General features: G+C 35.5%; 1 protein-coding gene across 3 annotated transcripts in view; it reads left to right on the top strand.

Annotated features, from left to right (window-relative positions):
- Positions 1–18731, top strand: part of LOC144637238 (nuclear pore complex protein Nup133-like) — a 241123-nt gene that overhangs the window by 86824 nt on the left and 135568 nt on the right. For all 3 annotated transcript variants that reach the window (XM_078496367.1, XM_078496368.1, XM_078496369.1), the window contains exons 10-12: positions 3242–3300; positions 9905–9975; positions 14547–14626. In XM_078496367.1, the coding sequence (XP_078352493.1) occupies positions 3242–3300; positions 9905–9975; positions 14547–14626 (210 nt within the window). The remainder of the gene's footprint in view (positions 1–3241; positions 3301–9904; positions 9976–14546; positions 14627–18731) is intronic.

Raw genomic sequence — 18731 nt, 5'->3', positions numbered from 1 at the left:
CTCCATCCCCTCCCCCCTTTACAGAAATAATTAATTAATTGATATTAATTAATTAATTGGTGATTAAAAGTTTACACCGCGTTAGCGGTTTAGTGGCTTAGTGGTTTAGTGGTTTAGTGGTTTAGTGGTTTAGGGGTTTAGCAAACGCCAACCCACCAAACCATCACAATAGTGCATTCTGCACTAAAAAGGTGATCTAGCATCTCATAATTGATAATATCTGTGTTGTAATCAATGTCGCCTTGTTTGCAGAAAAGAAATCACGTTACCATATCATGTTACATCCGTTTTCGACAAAAACAAAAGTATCTTGTTTGCTGTTTCAATATCAAACTGAAATTCAAGCTATCGAAAATTAAAATAACAGAGACGTGTTTAGAAATTTTGTATTAAAGCCTAACTTGGTGTGCTTTTCAATGCAGTTGAATTCCTGTAGAATCCGTGGTGTTGATTTAATTAGACTTAGAAGGCATCACAGCGATCTGCGAGAAAAACAACAATATCATGTTACATCCGTTAGTTCCTTTCCTTTGATTTGTTCTCCATCGGTTGAACTAACCTCCGTTTTATTTTGTAACACCTCTGCCGCTTTAGTGTTTGAACATGTTTTCGTGATGGTTCCGACATTTCTTGAAAGAAATCTTCACACTACGTGCTTCTCGGCTTCATGCTTGAGTGAGCGTGTGACTTGTTCACTAGACCGTGGCGAGAGCATGATCTGGTGCACGAATGCTTTAGCGACAATTTCGGGGGGAAAAGCCGCAATTTTAGCGACAATTTCGGGGGAAAAGTCGCAATTTCGACATTTTATGCTTTGTAATTAATAGTTTGTGCTCTGCTCGTGCACTGTTCTGAAAATTTGTAATTTTTTAGGTCTTTTTCTAAATGCTGAAGGGGGCAATGCGGTATGATTCTTGTGGAATCTGTGGCGTTAATTTAATTCGATTTAAACCCATCATAGCAGTCTAAGAGAAAACCAAAGGTATCATGTTACAAACCTTTGCACGAAAAGCACAAATATCACGTTTACTGCTTCAATACTGAACTGAAAGGTGAACTCATTTGACTTATTCTCAAGCGAAATTACCCTGGAAAATTATTATCATGCTGTCGATTGATTGGCCATGTTGCATTCTGTACTGTCCTTTGAATCTCTGAGTTATATTATAGCGTATTTTTAACTAAATTTTGTAATTTTAAATTGTTAGATTTTTAACATTATTTTTAGTTCTTGATTGTAATTTATAGTAGAGGGCCACTGGTTTTTCAGTTTTTTTACTGTTATGTGTTCACCCTCTATAAATAAAGTTGATTATTATTATTTATTATTATAATGCGAGTTAAATAAACACAGAGACAATAGCGCGTTTGAGTTCTTATTGAAAGGCAATTGATTAACAGTGATGAGGTTTGACGATTTCTTGACTGAGAAGACAAAGGAACATGGTGCGAACGGGAATGATGAGAGTGAAAATTTGTCACAATCCGTGGGGTCAAGATTCAGTTTAAACACCAAATTGCCTTGTAATAAGCAATGGAATGTGGCTGAAGAGTTAGAATAATAAGAGCACAGGCGTTTACTTCGCTTGATCTTGGAGAACGAACTTGCTACACAGACCAGGTCACAATAGGACAAGTGACAGGTGTCTGGATGCCCAATTCCGTCTTCCCAGATATACCAAGATGATAATAGCTCATTATCGTTGAAGTCCCACCAATTTTCATGTATTTTGGAGATAATAGCTCATTTTTCTCAAAAATCGCATTAATTGTTTGTCGCAGAAATATTCAAACCTCCAAAAGACCAAGTTGACGCAGTCCAGATATAAAATCCTAGACTATTTTGAGAGTCCGCTGAGGGCTCTGCTCCAGGCAGTTAGACATGACTTTCTGTAGTCTAGACCGTCCTCCGAGCAATGAAGCAAAATTACAAACAAGGCGGAACAACAGAAACCATCATGGCCAGCAGTACCACGACTCTGCACATGCATGTGCACGCTTGTGCATGTGTGTTATAATTTTTTGTACGTGTTTTTCGTAGACAAAACAACAACGCATAATGCTCAAATTCTGCCTTGCATTGTCTTTAGCTATTATTTGGAATCAAACATTATGTCTTCAATATTTAGTTTTCAGCTGAAATGGAGATTTGAATGAAACAGTAATTTTAGCAACATTTGTAAGTAATTTATAAATTGAGTTTTCAACTTAATGTACCTTGCCCTTGGTAATGCTGTTGTTGCTTTAACTCTGTTCAGAAATGCAGTTTAAAAGAAATCTCTTTTTATTCATGGTATCTTTTGAGTTCAATGAGAAGGGTAGAATAAGAAGATACTTCATTTACAGTACTGTGCACAAGTAATGCAAACAAAAATCATCGAAATTTGCATTCTGTATGTAGCACCACATTACAAGTTCTAAGGTGTTCTACAAAGGAAAGGAAATACTTGCATGCGATGCGTCGAAAAACTCAAACTGATGACTAATTGTGGACAATTTAAGCTGGTTTAATTTTATATTTGGTTTAAATTTTTCAAACCAGTTTGATTTGTATTTTTCATTGTCTCATATTCATCATAGTCTAAAAAAATCAAACTGGTTTGAAAAATTTCGTTATTTCTTACGTTATTTCTCATAAACGATCCTACATGCAAAATTATTGTCTAGATAGTGTTTGATTTTAGCTAAATTCGCTAACGCCCCTTTTCCACCCAGCATTTTATATGAAAGCAATGAAATGCGTATTAAACAGGAGTGCCTTAGGACAAATTTGTTACCATTATATCAAAGGTGTCGGGAGGATTTGACGAAATTAATTTTGTCAAATCCTCCCGACACCACTTGGTGGTGTTCCAAGGTGGGGATATTGGCAGAAGGGAAATGGAAATGTTAAATGCCCACCCTGTTCCAGGTTGGGTAAAACATTGATAAGTGCACTAATAATTCTTACTAAAACACATCTTGACATGAATGTCTATGCATAAGACTATATAAAGGGCTGATATTTAGACAATAAGGCGCTTTAATAAGTACTAAAACACATCTTGACATGCAAGTAGTAGCACTTAATTCAAGAATACTATAACACATCTTGACATGCAAGTAGTAGCACTTCAAGAATCTGGTCCCAGGGCAGTAAGTCAAAGAATGTACATGTACATGTATAAGACTAAATTAAGGACTGATACTACATAAGATAATAGGGCACTTTAACAACCATTGTGAATTGCTTGTTTGTTAGGTCGAGGCACAGTCAGCTGATGACATCATGGTATGGTGTCTAGACATGGCTCAGTTAAGGTACGTGTACATGTATGTTACTTCAATTTGTAAAAAAAGTTTTCATGAGGCACTGAGATTTACTCATGATAAAGCTGCTGAAGTCCGTTACGTATTTTTGTGCATTTGAACTGTTCTTATTTGGTTAAATCCTTGATTTCCTGTGTCTCATTGAAATTTAATGGCTTAGTTCAAAACTATGCTAAGTGACTTTTTTGGGTGAAAAATTATTTTTCCTCCAAAAATGCCTGAATTTTAGCATGTGGTCTTCACATTAATTTAAAAACATTGCCCTGTATTTTTTTGCTGGTTTGCAAGCACTTTATCTTTGAGAAAACTAGGACTATGATCACTTTAAAACAATAACACATGACCACAAAGCCAATTAGCCTTTACATTTTAAAGAAAGATAAGACTGAATTAAACTTTACAGTCACAGTAAAGTAAAGTCAGGGTTAGGGTTAGAGTTAAATGTCATGTATATTGTGAAAATTAATCACCAAACTAAAAAAAAAACATTGAGAAAAGAAATGGAAATTATAAAGCTAAAGGAATGACGTATTTAAACAAAAAATTATGTTGTCATCCCTTGCGCTCACCAGCTTCTAGTTAGCTGTATGTGATGGAATGATTGACGGTACTCTAACTACATGTAGCTATAGGGCTGCTTGTACATTATGTTTACCTGTTGACCCAGGTTTCCTAAGGGCGAGCCATGGTAACACAATAACCTGGCGACTTACGACCATTGTTGTAAACACTTGCCGATTATTCATGGAAAGAATCAGGGCTTAGGGCTATTTTTTGCCTAAAGAAAGCAATTTGATACTTTTCTCAGTGAAAAAAAAAAGGTTTTTACTGCCGATTATGTTTTAATATTTTGTTGACTGAAAGATTATTTTTGGATTGACTACATTCCCCAAAATTTGATCAATAAACTCGTTTACCTGGTATCTTGAGTTTTAATTCAAAAATATTTCGGAATTAAAATTTTTCCGTTAATTATTCGACGTTAGACTCTTCATTTTTTCCATACATTTACTGTAAATTTTCCCGTGTTTGCCCCCCCCCCCCCACCAAGATGGCGACAGAAACCTTGAAAGGGTCTATTGACAATGTCCGTAAAGGGATTCAGAGATTCGCTTAAAACAAGAGAAAACAGTGGGTGATTGTGAAGAACAGCTCCCCTCCACCCTCTGCTGGTCAACTGTTGGCCAACAGATTACTGACAGGCTACTGACAGTTCTTAAAATATAACTTTTTTGTAAAATGGACAATAAACTGGACACAGAAGATTTAAAATAAATAATTAAACAAACAAACCCAACACGCAATGCATGACATCATAGAAATTTTTTTCCAAAACTTGCATAGCTTGTTTAGAAGGAAGGTTTGACAAGTCATTTTGGAAGATTTTTTATTGTTGTCCCCAGTCCCATCCTGGCCACACTTGCAGGGTTTTTAGGTTTAGCCCAGTCTCCAGCTCAATGTGAACACATGGTTGAATTTGGAATTTTAATGGCAAGTGAACTTGGAGAAGTGAGCTGATTGATCGAGCTTTCTATAACGTGCTGTCTAAAGGAGGTCTGCCTGAAGACTGCATTCAGTGTAATGAAGGTGGAAGTCTTTCCATTTGCAGGTTCCTGTGGCCAATTATCTGTCTTCTTACTTAGGTGGTTTAAATTCCCCAGGGGGGTAATAATTATAATAATAATAGTAATAATAATAATAATAATAATAATAATAATAATAAATAATAAAAATAAATTTTTTTTGCGAATGATTTAGAATTAGATTTAGAATTAGAACTAAATAGAGGATATTACACGGTGGCGCGAAGATATGAATTTTATTTTCGAGTGGTAAAGCAATATTTTACGAATGAGGGCAGCGAATGAGTAAAATATTGCTTTTACCACGAGAAAATAAAATTCATATCTTCAAGCCCCCGTGTAATTTTCTTTTTATTATAATTATAGACAAAACTCAAGCATGAAGTAAAAGTTAAAACATTTTTATTAATCAAAAGGTTAAACACGAGCAGCGGCTAAATATAACAATTGAGCAAATTTCCAAACTGAAAGGCAAAGTGTCGCGAACTGAAGCTTTCAGAAGATGTATAACGTAAAAGTAAAGACAGTCTGTTTATTAGCTTTCATCGATGTCACTAACAATAAATAATTCGTGGTTATGAAATCTGTTTCTGCTCAAACTTACCCCTTTTCTGATTTCTGATCGCGAAGTCTTGCAGTTCGGCAGCCGGAATTTCTTTATTTTCCCTATCTACGTCTGACTCTCCACAAGCAAGAAGCTCTTTTAAATAATTTCAAGTCATATGAAGTTTTCTTCTTCGTGTTTAGCATTTTCCTGTTCCTCAGTGAAAGATTTTATTTTGACTTCAGTAAACTTCATGAATCGATAGCTCGCTATTTCCAACCGGCATTGGCAGCTTTGCACAAACAACCGTGCAAAGGCGGGAAATGACGTCATCAATATCCTCACTAGTGAGGATATGGAAAATATGCCACTACAGTCCCGGATGCAGTTTCGTATAAATTTTACGAGTGGTCTATTTTCCAGTAAAACACTCGCGGCTATATAATAAATAATAATAATAATAATAAATTTATTTGCCTCTCCAAAAATGGCTTCTCAGGGTCAAATTACAAGACTGATAATTCCAAGACAAAAACACTATATCGTTTTTGTTGTTCACCACTGAATTTTCTTATGCGATCAGACTGATAGCTCCAAGCATCTGAGCATCTTAAATTATTTTTTTTACCTTTCATTATAAAAGACTTGAAAGAACTGAAAGCCAAAAGATAACACATGAAAGAAAACCAGACACGAAACTTATTCAATGCACTGAATTTAGTGGGGTCTTTCTATCTGTTGGCCTGCTTGTTTCCAAAAAAATTTGAAGGGTGAAGTACTGTCACTGCTATCGCATCACATGATCAATTTAAACCAAACAGAATCAGGGAAAATTTGGTTGTGAACTATAATAAAGGACACCATCAAAACTATCAGTGACGTGAAATTTCTGTGGATATGTTCTTGAAAATCCAGTTAGATTAAATCATTGTAATTATAAATCTATAAGCAAGCTTTGAAGTCACGTTTAAAGATGATTTAATCCAAAACTTTGGCAAAAGCTACTGTGTCAGTTGTATGTTCAATACTGTTTGCCTGATTTGCCCTACATGTACATAATGTGACTCTGGAGGTTTAACCAAATTGAAAAACATTCCAACAAGTTCCTCAGGGACAAATACTCAAACTTTGTTGGAATGTTTTTCAATTTGGTTGAACCTCCCGAGTCTTTCAAGTCTTTCGCAATCTCTTCCATACATCAAAGGAGTAACTGAGCCCTTGACCCGCGTCTTGAAAAAACATGATATTCCAGTCATAAACAAGCCGATGACCACTTTGCAACAACAGTTCTCTACCCCGAAATTTCATCCTGCTCAGGATTCACAAACAAGCGTTATATACAAAATTCCCTACGCCAACTGTTCGTGGTGCTAGACTGTAGATCTAACAGTCGAAAGCTCGTATATTTTTAAACATTTTTAGCCAGAGATTGTTTTTAAAATTAAGGAGGTTCACTTCTTAGTACAACATTATAATTCTGACCTCAAAGTTCATTGCCACGACAACAACAAAAAAGATCAAAGACACCTTACTTTTGACCGTTTGAGGCTAATAAGTTAAAAAAAAATATTCATTAAAATTTTTGTTTTCAATATTATTATATTTGTCCAATGGAGAAAACAAACCATGTTAAATTTTTTTAAAATATTCTGTAGGAAGAGTTAAGATTTCGAATAACAAAATGTTTTGTGAAACATTTGAGAAGAAAAATAAGCGATAGGAAAATAGAACAATGTTTCGATGACGCAATGTCATAATTATAATACAGAGTTCAGGCTTATATAGTGATCTAGGGTGTGATAATTTTAACTTGATAATGATGACATGGCGTCATCGAAACGTCGTTCTATTTTCCTATCGCTTATTTTTTTCTTCTCGAAGAGTTAAGAGCATGAAAAAATAATGTCGTTTGGAAACTTGCATACAAATTTTTGTTAAAACTTCTGTTTGCAAAAATAATTAATGTTTGATCCCTTTTTTGGTTGGACAAAAAAATTTATCAGAACCAAGAACTCTCACCTAGTAGTTTTGAGTTACCATATTAGCCTCAAAAGGTCTAAAATACCAGTAGCTTATCTTTGACATCTTTTAACATGGCAAAGGATTCGGACATTGCATTGACCTCAATTTGTTTCTTGGTAAAACTTGTACTTGTACAAAACTGTACTAAAAGATTTTTCTAAACATTATTGGTATACATGTAGCTGTGATAGAATGCCAAAAACAGGCATGTCTAAACCACTATGAGCCACCTCAACATTGTTGTCTATTTGCAGGCTGCAATGTTACTTTGTATGTAAGTGTTGCCGCATTTATTTCAGACACATTACGTGCTGCAGAGCATATGTCAGCCAACTGTTGACAATTGCTAGCCTGTGCCAGTTAGTTGTTTGTCAACAAACATTATTGGTTTTATTATTAATTTTTAAGCAAGGTGTAGGAATAGAATATTGTTTCATCTTTGGTAAAATCGTCAGTGTGAAATAATTTATCTGCAACTCTTTCCATTTTTGTGTGGACTTTAAAGTCTACACATTGTTGTGATGCAGTTTTTTCCGATGGGGGGGTCACTTTCCGTGATAACTCGGGTTAGTGCTTTCGGAAGTTTTCGACAGTGATCGGAGAATCCGAAGTTTCGGTGAGATATCTGAGATGGACAGCCAAGGCAGTAAACCCAGAAATTTGATCAGTATCGAGTAAGTCGCACTTTATTCTTGAATCTAGAAGCCTTTTTTGACACATCTTTCGAAGAGCATGTGGTGGCTGGAAAATATACATCAAGGAACCACTTCAAAGGCAGCGGTGGCGTAGATGAAAAGTGAAATAACAATCACGACGGCTGAAATCTGCATATCTAATGAGCTGAACAACTGCGGTCGTAGGTCACGTTTCTCTTTTTCACACTTTGTCTCACTTTCCGCAGTGTTTGTTTTTCTGTGTGGCTTGAGCATTTTTGATTCGCATATTAAAACGAATCAAATGTCTGGTTATTTATTTCTTTCAATGAATGCACAACGAGTTGTATCAAAACAAGTTCGCTGATCATGTTGTTTTACTTGTCTTGGACTCCGGGATATAATTCACCCGCTCCGATTTCTCTCAAGTAGTATATTTAACAAAAGACCGATGTCGAATTCAGAACTGAACTAAAACATTGTCATGATAAGAATAAAAATAACATCGGACCGTAGAATATGCATATATCCAAACCGTGCGACAAAATAATTTAATTGTCGGTTCAAATAACGTCCTTCGCCACCTCTCAAAACACCGACTTCAAGTGAATATTTCGTGAACAGAAAAATATATTTCTACGCAAGCTACTAAGAAATTATTTGTGAAAGCTTATTGAAACGCTCTTATTCCAAAAAGGTTAAAAAAGAACTCATTGAAAGAAAATAAGTTTTTCGATGAGTTGTTTACAAACTTTACACAAAAAGTAAGGGTTGTGTAAACAAGCAATGCGAGACAGTTCACATGCTCCACGCAGCATTTCTTTTTTTAATGAAAATAGTATCCTATCTTGCTAGCGGTAAGGAAAGGCTTTTGGTCTAATAACTGCTGTTCTTGTAGGATTCTAGGTTTTTATTTGCATGAAAAAAAAGGCATTTGTCGTGAACGACGTGACAAAGGGTCACACCACGCTCCTTCACATTGCGTGACATCCCAAGCGGCAATGGTAACGTGTGTTTCTTGAAGCGTAGTACATAAGACAAGTAATAGTACACTTTGTTCTTCCAACAGTCTTGTAAAAAATAAATTGATTGATAATTTTATTTGTTTTTTCGCCTTGTATCTCGAATTACTCGATTCGAAACTTGAAGTTGTTGACTGCTACAGTAACTCATTGATTAATTCATAATGTCAACTTTTAATCAAATGAAAGTTCACACATGTTCGCATAGCGGACTCACTTTTACTGTTATTATTGGGGTGGGGTTGGGTGGGAGTGGGAGTAAAAAATATGTCCTCGCCTGGATCTGCTACAAGTTCAACAACAGTTGAGTTTGGAAAAGCAAATTAAGCCAACTGACTCAGTAATTTTTGGTGCTCGCCCGTTTAAAGTTAATACCTTCTCATTGTTTCATTGAAGGCATTTGTTTTGTACTATACTGTACATGTTTAATTAGGTTTTGAATCTTCACCTGATCACAGTTTAAGGGATAAACTTTGAAATCTATCAGGACTCATGATAAACAAATTGCTTCAAGGCTAGTTCAAATTTGCAATTTTTACTTTTTAAACATCTCAGTTAATCAAAGACTCACTTATTTGCATTTTTCACAACTCATGAAGTAATGTTTAAAAGTGTATATGTAGTAATTGTGTCATACTTTTACTAGTACATGTACATGTAGCTTCTACATTTATTTGTTTTATTTTAGTGCAGTATTTTAATTTTATATTCACCTTGCAGTGCTGACTACAGAAACATTAATTACAACAACATTTTTGTTTTCACTTTAAGTTCTAGGATGCTTGTATTGGCTGCAGTGGCTTTAAGGGGATCACAAACCACGCATTTGTTTTATTTTCTAGGTGAGATAAACTACATGTAGCTATCGACATAATCAGTTGGACAGTTGTTGGTTATAGTTATGGTTAGTAAAATACCGTAACCCTCCACAGAGAGGCTGCACCCTGAATTTAGCAACTCATATTTTGGAAAAAAGTTTGAAATTACATCAAAGAAAACTAGAAGTCAAGTTTTTAGAAGTCTTCTTCAGTGGCCTTCGTCATTAAACCTAAACTCACTAAACATTGAAGCGGAAAATACTTCAGTCTTTACTCACTATTTGAACTCTTATAATAATTATAATGAACATAAACCTTGACATAATGGTTGATTTTTTTCTGGTATTTGTTGACAGGTATTATTTCCTTAAGGGCCCATTACAGTATCTTTTTGGGCCGTTAATTGCTAGGGAAAATTCATTTGGCTGTAACTTGACATAACTGTGCTTTTATTTAACCAAATTTGGACAGTCATGTGACCTAGAACAAAAATCTGAGTTTTATGCAAGAAACTTATGCTCTTATTCATAGTTGTAGTATCATGTCAATCCATACCTTTATCTTAAAAATTGCAAGCATGTGACTTCCGGTAGCAAAAAAGCTTGAAAATTCGGGACAAAAAATGTCTTCTGTTGACCATTTTTTTAAACACAACTTGTATGTAATTTTGATTTTCAGAAAACGCATGATTACGTCTTAAGAAAAACCTCTTTTCTTTTTCATTTTTTCTTCCCGGAAAAAGTATGAGTTTTCGTCTTCACCGGAAGTAAAATGTTATGTGAAGATTGGTTTACTTACTTAGTACTACTTATCCTCATCGGGCCCATGAGGACTCTTGAGGCCGGGTGAAGATTGGTTTAAAGCATTGTAATTGACATTGTCGCAGTGAGTTGGGTTTCCCCCTGCTCAGGTATGCTTCAAAAACTAAATTTTTCAATATGGCAAACTTTTGTTTATTTCTTGCTTGTATTCAGGCAGCTTTAACAATGCTTTCTGTTGCTTAATTAACACCTTTGGGCTACAACACTGTAAAACAAGTTGGTCGTAAGTATTAAAGTTCAGTGTGAGTTTCTTTATTTTTGGCTTGTAATTTGGGAACAGCGGAAACGGCATTATCATGTTTTTGAGGAAGGCCTTGGATGAATGAATTAAAATGTTTTCTATAGTTAGGTTTCATAATTCTGTTCGAGTACTTTCAGCAGATTCTGTAAGCAATTATGGCATGAAATGGAGTTTGTTCCTAATATATTTTTTTTGTAACTGCATAAAAATTACCTTACCATCATGTCGCTGACAAAAAATACTCCCTGATTTTGTTTGTACTTTGTTCAATTCTTTATATAGTGACAATTAATGCTTTAATTTTTGCCCAATGCTTTTAGACTTCTTCAGTTCTTCACAAAACACAGTAGTGCCGCACCTTAGCATGTTTTCTTATGCATGGCCACTCTGCAAAAAAATTTTGGCAGTAGTTTCAGCTCCTGGTTTCATGTGTTTTGCAAACATTAAAGAGATAAATGTTTTCTGGTCTCATTGACGCAGTTCATGTATCTTGCAGAACAAGTTTCTGTGATGGGAAAAGGATTCTAATGGAAAAAAATAAACTACCGGCAATGTAAAATTTGACCGCTAAGCACAATCTTGAAATACCAGAATTATAATGGAAGTAAAATTACACTTGTATGGCAACTGTCAAGGTCCGGGACAGAGAGCTTAAGCAACAACGACGGCAATGTCGACGACAACGTCTGGTGAAAATTGAATAATAATTTATATTTTTTACTTGAGAATCTTGCAACTTTGCAGATGTATTCTGCTTATTAATTTTATAGCTTGAAGAACTATAGCTCCCGCCAAATATTCAAAGAGAGCATTCAACCCCAAAAAGAAAAACCAAAAATTAGCCGATGTGGCTGACCTCATCCAAAATACCCAGAATTTGGTGATCATTTCAGGTTATTTTGCAGAAACAGCTTTCAATTGTACCAAGATTCAAAATGCATGTGCAGATCAAGTTAACGCACATGCAGATAATTCTGCTCATTAATGTTAAATGCTATTGAGAAAGAACAATAGAGATTCCTGATTTGTTTTCATACCAGTGTGCATTCTACCTATGTCTCACATGATATGCAAAACAACAGCAAACAAAACCTAAAGCTATTTTTGGGCTTAAGTTATTTTTTTAAAAAAATGCGTGTCTCTGAACAACAACCAACAAACAATCAACTGAAAACGGCCAAACAGAACAAAATAAGTGCTTAAAATGTCACTAAACACATTTATTTAAATTCTAAGGTGAGGTCTGCAGTCTTTTTCACAAACCCTCTTTTTCTGAGCACTCTACGATTATGAAGGCCTAAAAAAGCATATTTCAACTTGTTATATCTCTGCAATGCAATGTCCAATTACTTTAAATATTCGGGACATGTTTATTTGGCTCTTAATAAACACATGGGCAAAAAATAAAAAAAATCGAAATTTCTGTTTTTTTTGACCTCTAAGAGACAGTAGGCAATCTACCAATTGTGCAAACAGTAATATTTTTATTGCGGTTCTGACTCTAACTGTAATCTTATAAACTCACAACTGAATAATGAACAAAACACTCTATTCTCGTCCCATAATCGTTTTCTAACAAACCTGATGACCCAATCCTTTTTAAACCTTCACAATTCATGCATGTTCAACTTTTTCGAGGAGAAGAACAATGTATACATCTCCAGCTTTCTTGAATGTTATCAACAAAATCTGTAGTACTTAATCGCACCCAAGCAATGAAGACAATTCTTGTAATAATTTCTTGTGACACTTGAACCTCTTGTTAATGTCAGCTCGCAATTGTTATGTGCTCCTTCTCCCTCTCCCCCTTCCCCCTCCCTCTCAATGTTGCCTTAAAAATATTTTTTTGCCACGTGAATAACCAGGTATTGATGGCATTTTCACTTGTATTAACAAGTCATTGAGTGTGTGTGTATGTGTGTGTGTGTGTGTGTGTGTGTGGGGGGGGGGGGGGGGGGAGAACAGGGCAAGATGTCCCAAAAAAGGCTTACATTGTCTGTCTGTAGGGTCATAAGCAGATAGTGAATTATAAACAGAGATAGTGAAATTTCGTTGTTAAACATCGTTTTTCCAGAGGTTGCATTGCAGTAACAATGCGTTAGCGATTTTTCCAAAACAAACTGACAGCCTGAAAGGAACAGTATATTCATAAAGAAAGTTATGTTTCACGGGAAAAAATAAGAATAATAACATCACACTTAAAGACGGCAACTATGTTTAATAATGTTTTATAGTGAGCTCATTTTCTCACAGGCATGATAATTAGATTAACTAACCCGTGCAATCGTTAAGTGCTTACTGCTTCACCATTCACTTCACCATACTAAACAGTGCTCTTTGCTTCATGGAAACATTCCACAAAAGAATTTATTATTACGATTTCCTTACAGAAATCAAGCATTTTATGACATTTTCTCAAAATGATTTTATCGAGGCGCTGTGACCAGTTAAGCAATGGTTCACCATGGATATTCTAAAAGGAAACTTCTGGTATTCTATTAATTAAAGGCTCACCATGGTGAATCATCGCTAGTTTGTTTGGAAAGCACAGCAACAGGAAAAAAGTAGTTAGTATCTATGGCTTTGCCGCAAACATGATATTTTCTGTGATAGAATTGAGTTCTTTGCATAGAAACATTTTAAAGCGAATTTCAGGACTTTCAAACACTTCACCACTATATCTACTTCACCACAGTAATTAATAAGTAATTAATAAAATAATGATGGTGCCGACGTAAAGTGAAATGAAAATTAATATTAAATTCAATGAAAGAGTACATTCAATCACTATTATCAATAATGTCTCTTTGCTTTTTCATAAAATTGTGAACATTCGTTCCTGTTTACAACACTCAAATACATGGAAACTACTGTTTAAAAGATAATTATGTTCTAATGTACATTGTCAGCGGAAAGCCATTGTTGACATAACATGTTTACATTTTCCTTTGGTGCTTTTTTGATTTCCCTGTTCATCATATAACTCCTTGAAATAGTAAGGTCATTAAAATTTAATTATTGTTGAAGAAATAACTGATATTCCAGTTCAGTACTTGAGTTACTGTTTTCTCAACAACTAAAAACAGTAAAGACATCAGTGTACAACTCCCTTGAGATGAAGCAGCAGGCAGTTGAGTTTTTATTATTTCGGAGAATTCAAATCCGCCTTGCAAATTGCCCAAACATATGGCCATTGCATTCACTGCTTTCCTACAGTCAGTTCTAGCACACCTTCATGACAAATTCATGTAAATGTTTTTAGCATGGATAGCTATTCACAGAAAGCTTCATGAGTGAACTAGTTGAAATTTCTTTGTTTTGTGCTGAACAATTCATTGGCTGAAGTAAAAGTGTTGGAATCTATTGTTCCTGTTCTGCTTTGTGATTGGTTAACTTTGTCTGGGTAACCCTGTAACGGTGTAAGGTTGTCTAGCTTAGGTGATTGGTACTTGCTTCACTGACTTGGTATGAACTTCAACTGGCATAAATGTACAGACATAATTGATTGTACTTGTGCTTTAAATCAAATGTAGGTGTCCTTAACACAGATGCAACTCATGTTCCTACTTCTCTGGAAAGTAGCACCATCCTGCCATACAGTGTGACATATGATGTAAGTTGATGTGCTTATTATTCCACAAGACATAGCTATTCTACATGTACATGTAGGTATTACCCTTTGATACTGTTTTTGCACCAATGTAACAATATGTGTTGAGAACTGGCTTTAAAATGAAGTTTTGTGAAGACATGTGGTCTAATTTCCTTCAAATGCTAATGCATTTGAGTGATTTTTTAAAATTCAGGTTACAGTTAACTCTCGTTAAAGCGGACACGCTTGGGGCGTCATTTAGTGTCTGTAATAGCGAGAGTCCGTAATAACGAGAGTCATTTCCAGTCAAACCTTATTCGCCAGGGATCTGGATTTTGTCCGTAATAGCGAGCATCCGCAATAGCATGGTGTCCGCAAGGTGAGAGTTGACTGTAGTTTGCATACTGCTTGGTAGTAGAACTTTTCAAAGCATATTTATTAATTTATTTACTTATTAATTATTATAATTAATTAATTTATTTATTTAAGCCTTTCCAACTGGGTGGTACTTATATGCTGGTACTTAGCAACAACCATACCAGATTAAGCTAGCGGGGGAAGTTGGTGTTACCTGAGTTCAGTTACCAGGTTCTACTGTATACACTGAGGAGATTGGATTATATTTCACAGACTCCGTTCGAAATATATGAGAAAACAAATGGTAGGAATTTTCTAGTTAGTGTTTCAAAACACCTTTTAATGCCAAAAACATAAGGGGTACCCCCTTAAAAGCAAAACAAGGGCCTGAGTCTACCCATAAGGCCTAGCCTGGTGCCTAGGTCCTGTGGACCCATTCTTTCCTTGTGTTTCAAACCATAATTTTATGGTAAGTATTTGCCTTTTATCTTGCTTTTTTGCTAATTTTTTTACCTTTTCAGGCTATTTCTGTGTGTTTTGGCACAGTAGGTTTCTTTTTAGCAATATTTTGTAGCTCTTCAGATACATGTATATTGCATCGCTGAAGATATCCATTAGGCAGAACAGTCGCGTAGAAGGAAACTGTTTCAGTATCTGCCTGAAATACATGATAAATGGTCCTGCCAACGACGCAAAGACCTTACACCTAGAAGACGATGATACTCTTCAGAAGATTCTTCTCTCGACCAAGAGTCTTTCCGAGCGAATAGACTCTTTGGAGTCTTGTTCATTTCAGCCACTAAGTATTCGCTGCGAACAAGTACAGTGATGATCTGTCGATTATGGCTAATGACTCATCACGATAGAAGATCAGCGAACCTTTCGCCTATTTAGGCACTCATAGAGCCTATTGAGGCCCCCACAGAGCCGATTGAGGCACCGGTAGAGCCTATTGAGGCACAAGTAGAGCATATTTTAGGCACCCATCAAGCTTATTAAGGAACAAACAGAGTCTGATAGACATCTATAGAAGCTGGGAACTTAATGCAGTCTCAGTATAGTGATGGCACTTGTAGAGACCATTTTGAAACAAACAGAGTCTGATAAGTCATATCTGACAAAGCTGCAAACTTTAGTAGTATTATAGTGATGATCATGGTCTGTTCGATTCAGTTGCCAAGTCAACCTCCTGGAAACCACCATCCTCTTTCCCCAAATTTGTGGATACTAACTTTCAGGAAAAAAATTATTTTTTTAGCAATATCTTCTTATTCTGGAAGACTGGGGAACTCCTGAAGTGGATGCACTATCTGCTCCCAATTATTGATCAGCAGTTGTCAAATCAAGTTCCCCTTTGAATGAGATATGTCCAAGAAAGGGACAAGGTTCAATGTTAACCTTGACTTCTAAAATGCCACTGGCCCCCTGTATGGCCTTCATGTATCGAAAATGATTGAGGTCCAACTTATGTGATAATGAAAGTAACCATGGAGCAAGCTTTACCTGCTGGCTAAGCAAATGCTTATCTGTCTATTTTGAGACATTATACTGAGATAAATATAAACTTAATTCAGGGGTTAGGAAGGCCGTGCACCATGCGCATATGGTGCATAAAACTATGAAATTGCGCATTAAAAAAAAGTACTTACAGGGCCAGTGATGCGCCCAAACCACGAAACAGCTACATGTAGTAAAATAAATACTTCTTTCTGAAAAGGATTTTAATTCGTAAAATTTTTAGTTTAATAAACCATGGTGCCTTCGCTCTTTCATTTTTGTCCCTAGATCCTTAACTCTGACTTTTTTGCAAACGAGGCTCTTGCTTGGAGTTCCATGTGCTTTCGGTCTCTTTTTTACATGGGGCAGAGTTGTGGAATGCAATTGGGAAATTTAGGGAAAATTTTAGCAGTCTCAAAGTAATCTTTTGAACTGTCACATGCACATGCCATTTCTCACTGATGTTCCCTCCAGTTTTGAAAAGAATTCAGTGTAATTTCACTTATGATTTCTGAGGGAAGCGCTGGATTTAAAAAAATAACTGATTTGGTGCTTTGTAGAACAATGAATAGTGGGTATTGTTAAGAACTAGCCATGGTTTATGACAATTCCAGAGTTAAGATTGGTTAACAGGACATGTTATACACATGTATGGTCTCATGTACAGTAATATACCATAGACCACAAATAAGGGTAGGTGTACACATCAGCAAGAACAACCAAGAAGCTCAAATATTACAATACCTTGGGTGTTGGATATGACATAGTTATAGCCAACGCAGTGCTTTGCCTTGTCGGCTATCTACCGTCTCATATCCAACACACGCTTATAGAATAATTGTTAAATATTTAAACCTACCGGTAATCACTTCTTTGTGGGACACCTTGGTGGTATTTCAGCCAAGTTTTGTTTAGCTATTGCTTGTAATTTGGCAAGATACAGTCTAGCCAAAATAACCTTGATTAGACAATACTAGCCTGATATGCTGCCAAAGCAAACCAAAATGGTAATGGTTAGATATGTACATGTACCATACCCAAATTTGGCCAAAAATTCTGTTGTTACAGGTTTCAGAGACTTTTTGTTACAAGAAAGACCTCTAATTTGCTCATTTTGCATTTAATATAAGTACAGTCATGGATAAGATCCAATTAATGCCTTGTTCGTACTACACAAAATTTGTTTATTTTGCACAAACATATAAATTAATGTGATGCTACAGTAAGTGTGAAGAGTTTTTTGGCCTACTAAAATTTTGTAGAGTGTCATCAAGTAGCCTTGGAAGCCAACATTTTTATTTGTCTGGTGTGTTTTTTTTCTTGAGAGCTAACATTGGAGAATTAGTAGCTCTCAGAAGGATGGATTATAGAGGAGGGAAACACTGATTCTCATTCATTAGTAAATTTTTTAAGTAAAAATAATTTCACTTTTTAATAATATTTTTACTGTAAAGCGCCATGAGCCATGGATATGGCGCTATATAAATCTTTTATTATTATTATTATTATTATTATTATTAGTAGTAGTAGTAGTAGTAGTAGTAGTAGTAGTAGTAGTAGTAGTAGTAGTAGTAGTACTATCCAAAATTATGCTCAATTTTTTATTGTATTATAGCTATTTTCAAATTCTGAGTGCACTCCCATTTATGACAGCAAGTTATGATCTATATCAACTCACTGCCCAACAGCAGTACTTCCAAACACAAGAAGGCACTTTGAATCATTCATATATCTTATTAGACATTTAAGTGTGTAGTATTGCTGTAATTTTTACGAGTCATGCAGTATTTTGGCGAGCCCAAGGCAAGTAAAATACAAATGGTGAGTAAAAATGTACAGCCATACTATACAATAACATGTCTAGTAAGAGATTTATTATTCAATGCTTTCTTTTCCCAAAATGCCTACTTGCCACCTTTTATAATCTTTCGCCCAGTCGGAGGAAATGGGACAAGTACAAATAAATTGTAAGATATTTACAAATATTGTGAGATATTTATTTGTACTCGTTTCGCGTGTTATTTGTACTCCGTGAAGCAGAGTTGGATATAGTAAAGCCGTTTATTCCTGACTGGAATTAAGAAACAAAGGAACATGCACAAAACATGGTTTCTATTTCAATTTGATTGACTTTTGCAAACGCAACAACAAAAACTAAAAAAATGTGGTTGTAAAGCTTTTCAATTTTTCGTAAAACCCCAAACCCATTTTTCAGCTCAGCGCAAACAGGCCCCAGGTATAAATGTAGATATGCAATCCCATACCTTTGAAA

The sequence above is a fragment of the Oculina patagonica genome, chromosome 13, assembly GCF_052425735.1.
Source record: "Oculina patagonica isolate OP01 chromosome 13, crgOcupat, whole genome shotgun sequence".
Lineage (NCBI taxonomy): Eukaryota > Metazoa > Cnidaria > Anthozoa > Scleractinia > Oculinidae > Oculina > Oculina patagonica.
The sequence above is the reverse complement of the archived record's forward strand: the minus strand, read 5'-3'. Positions and strand labels throughout refer to the sequence as shown.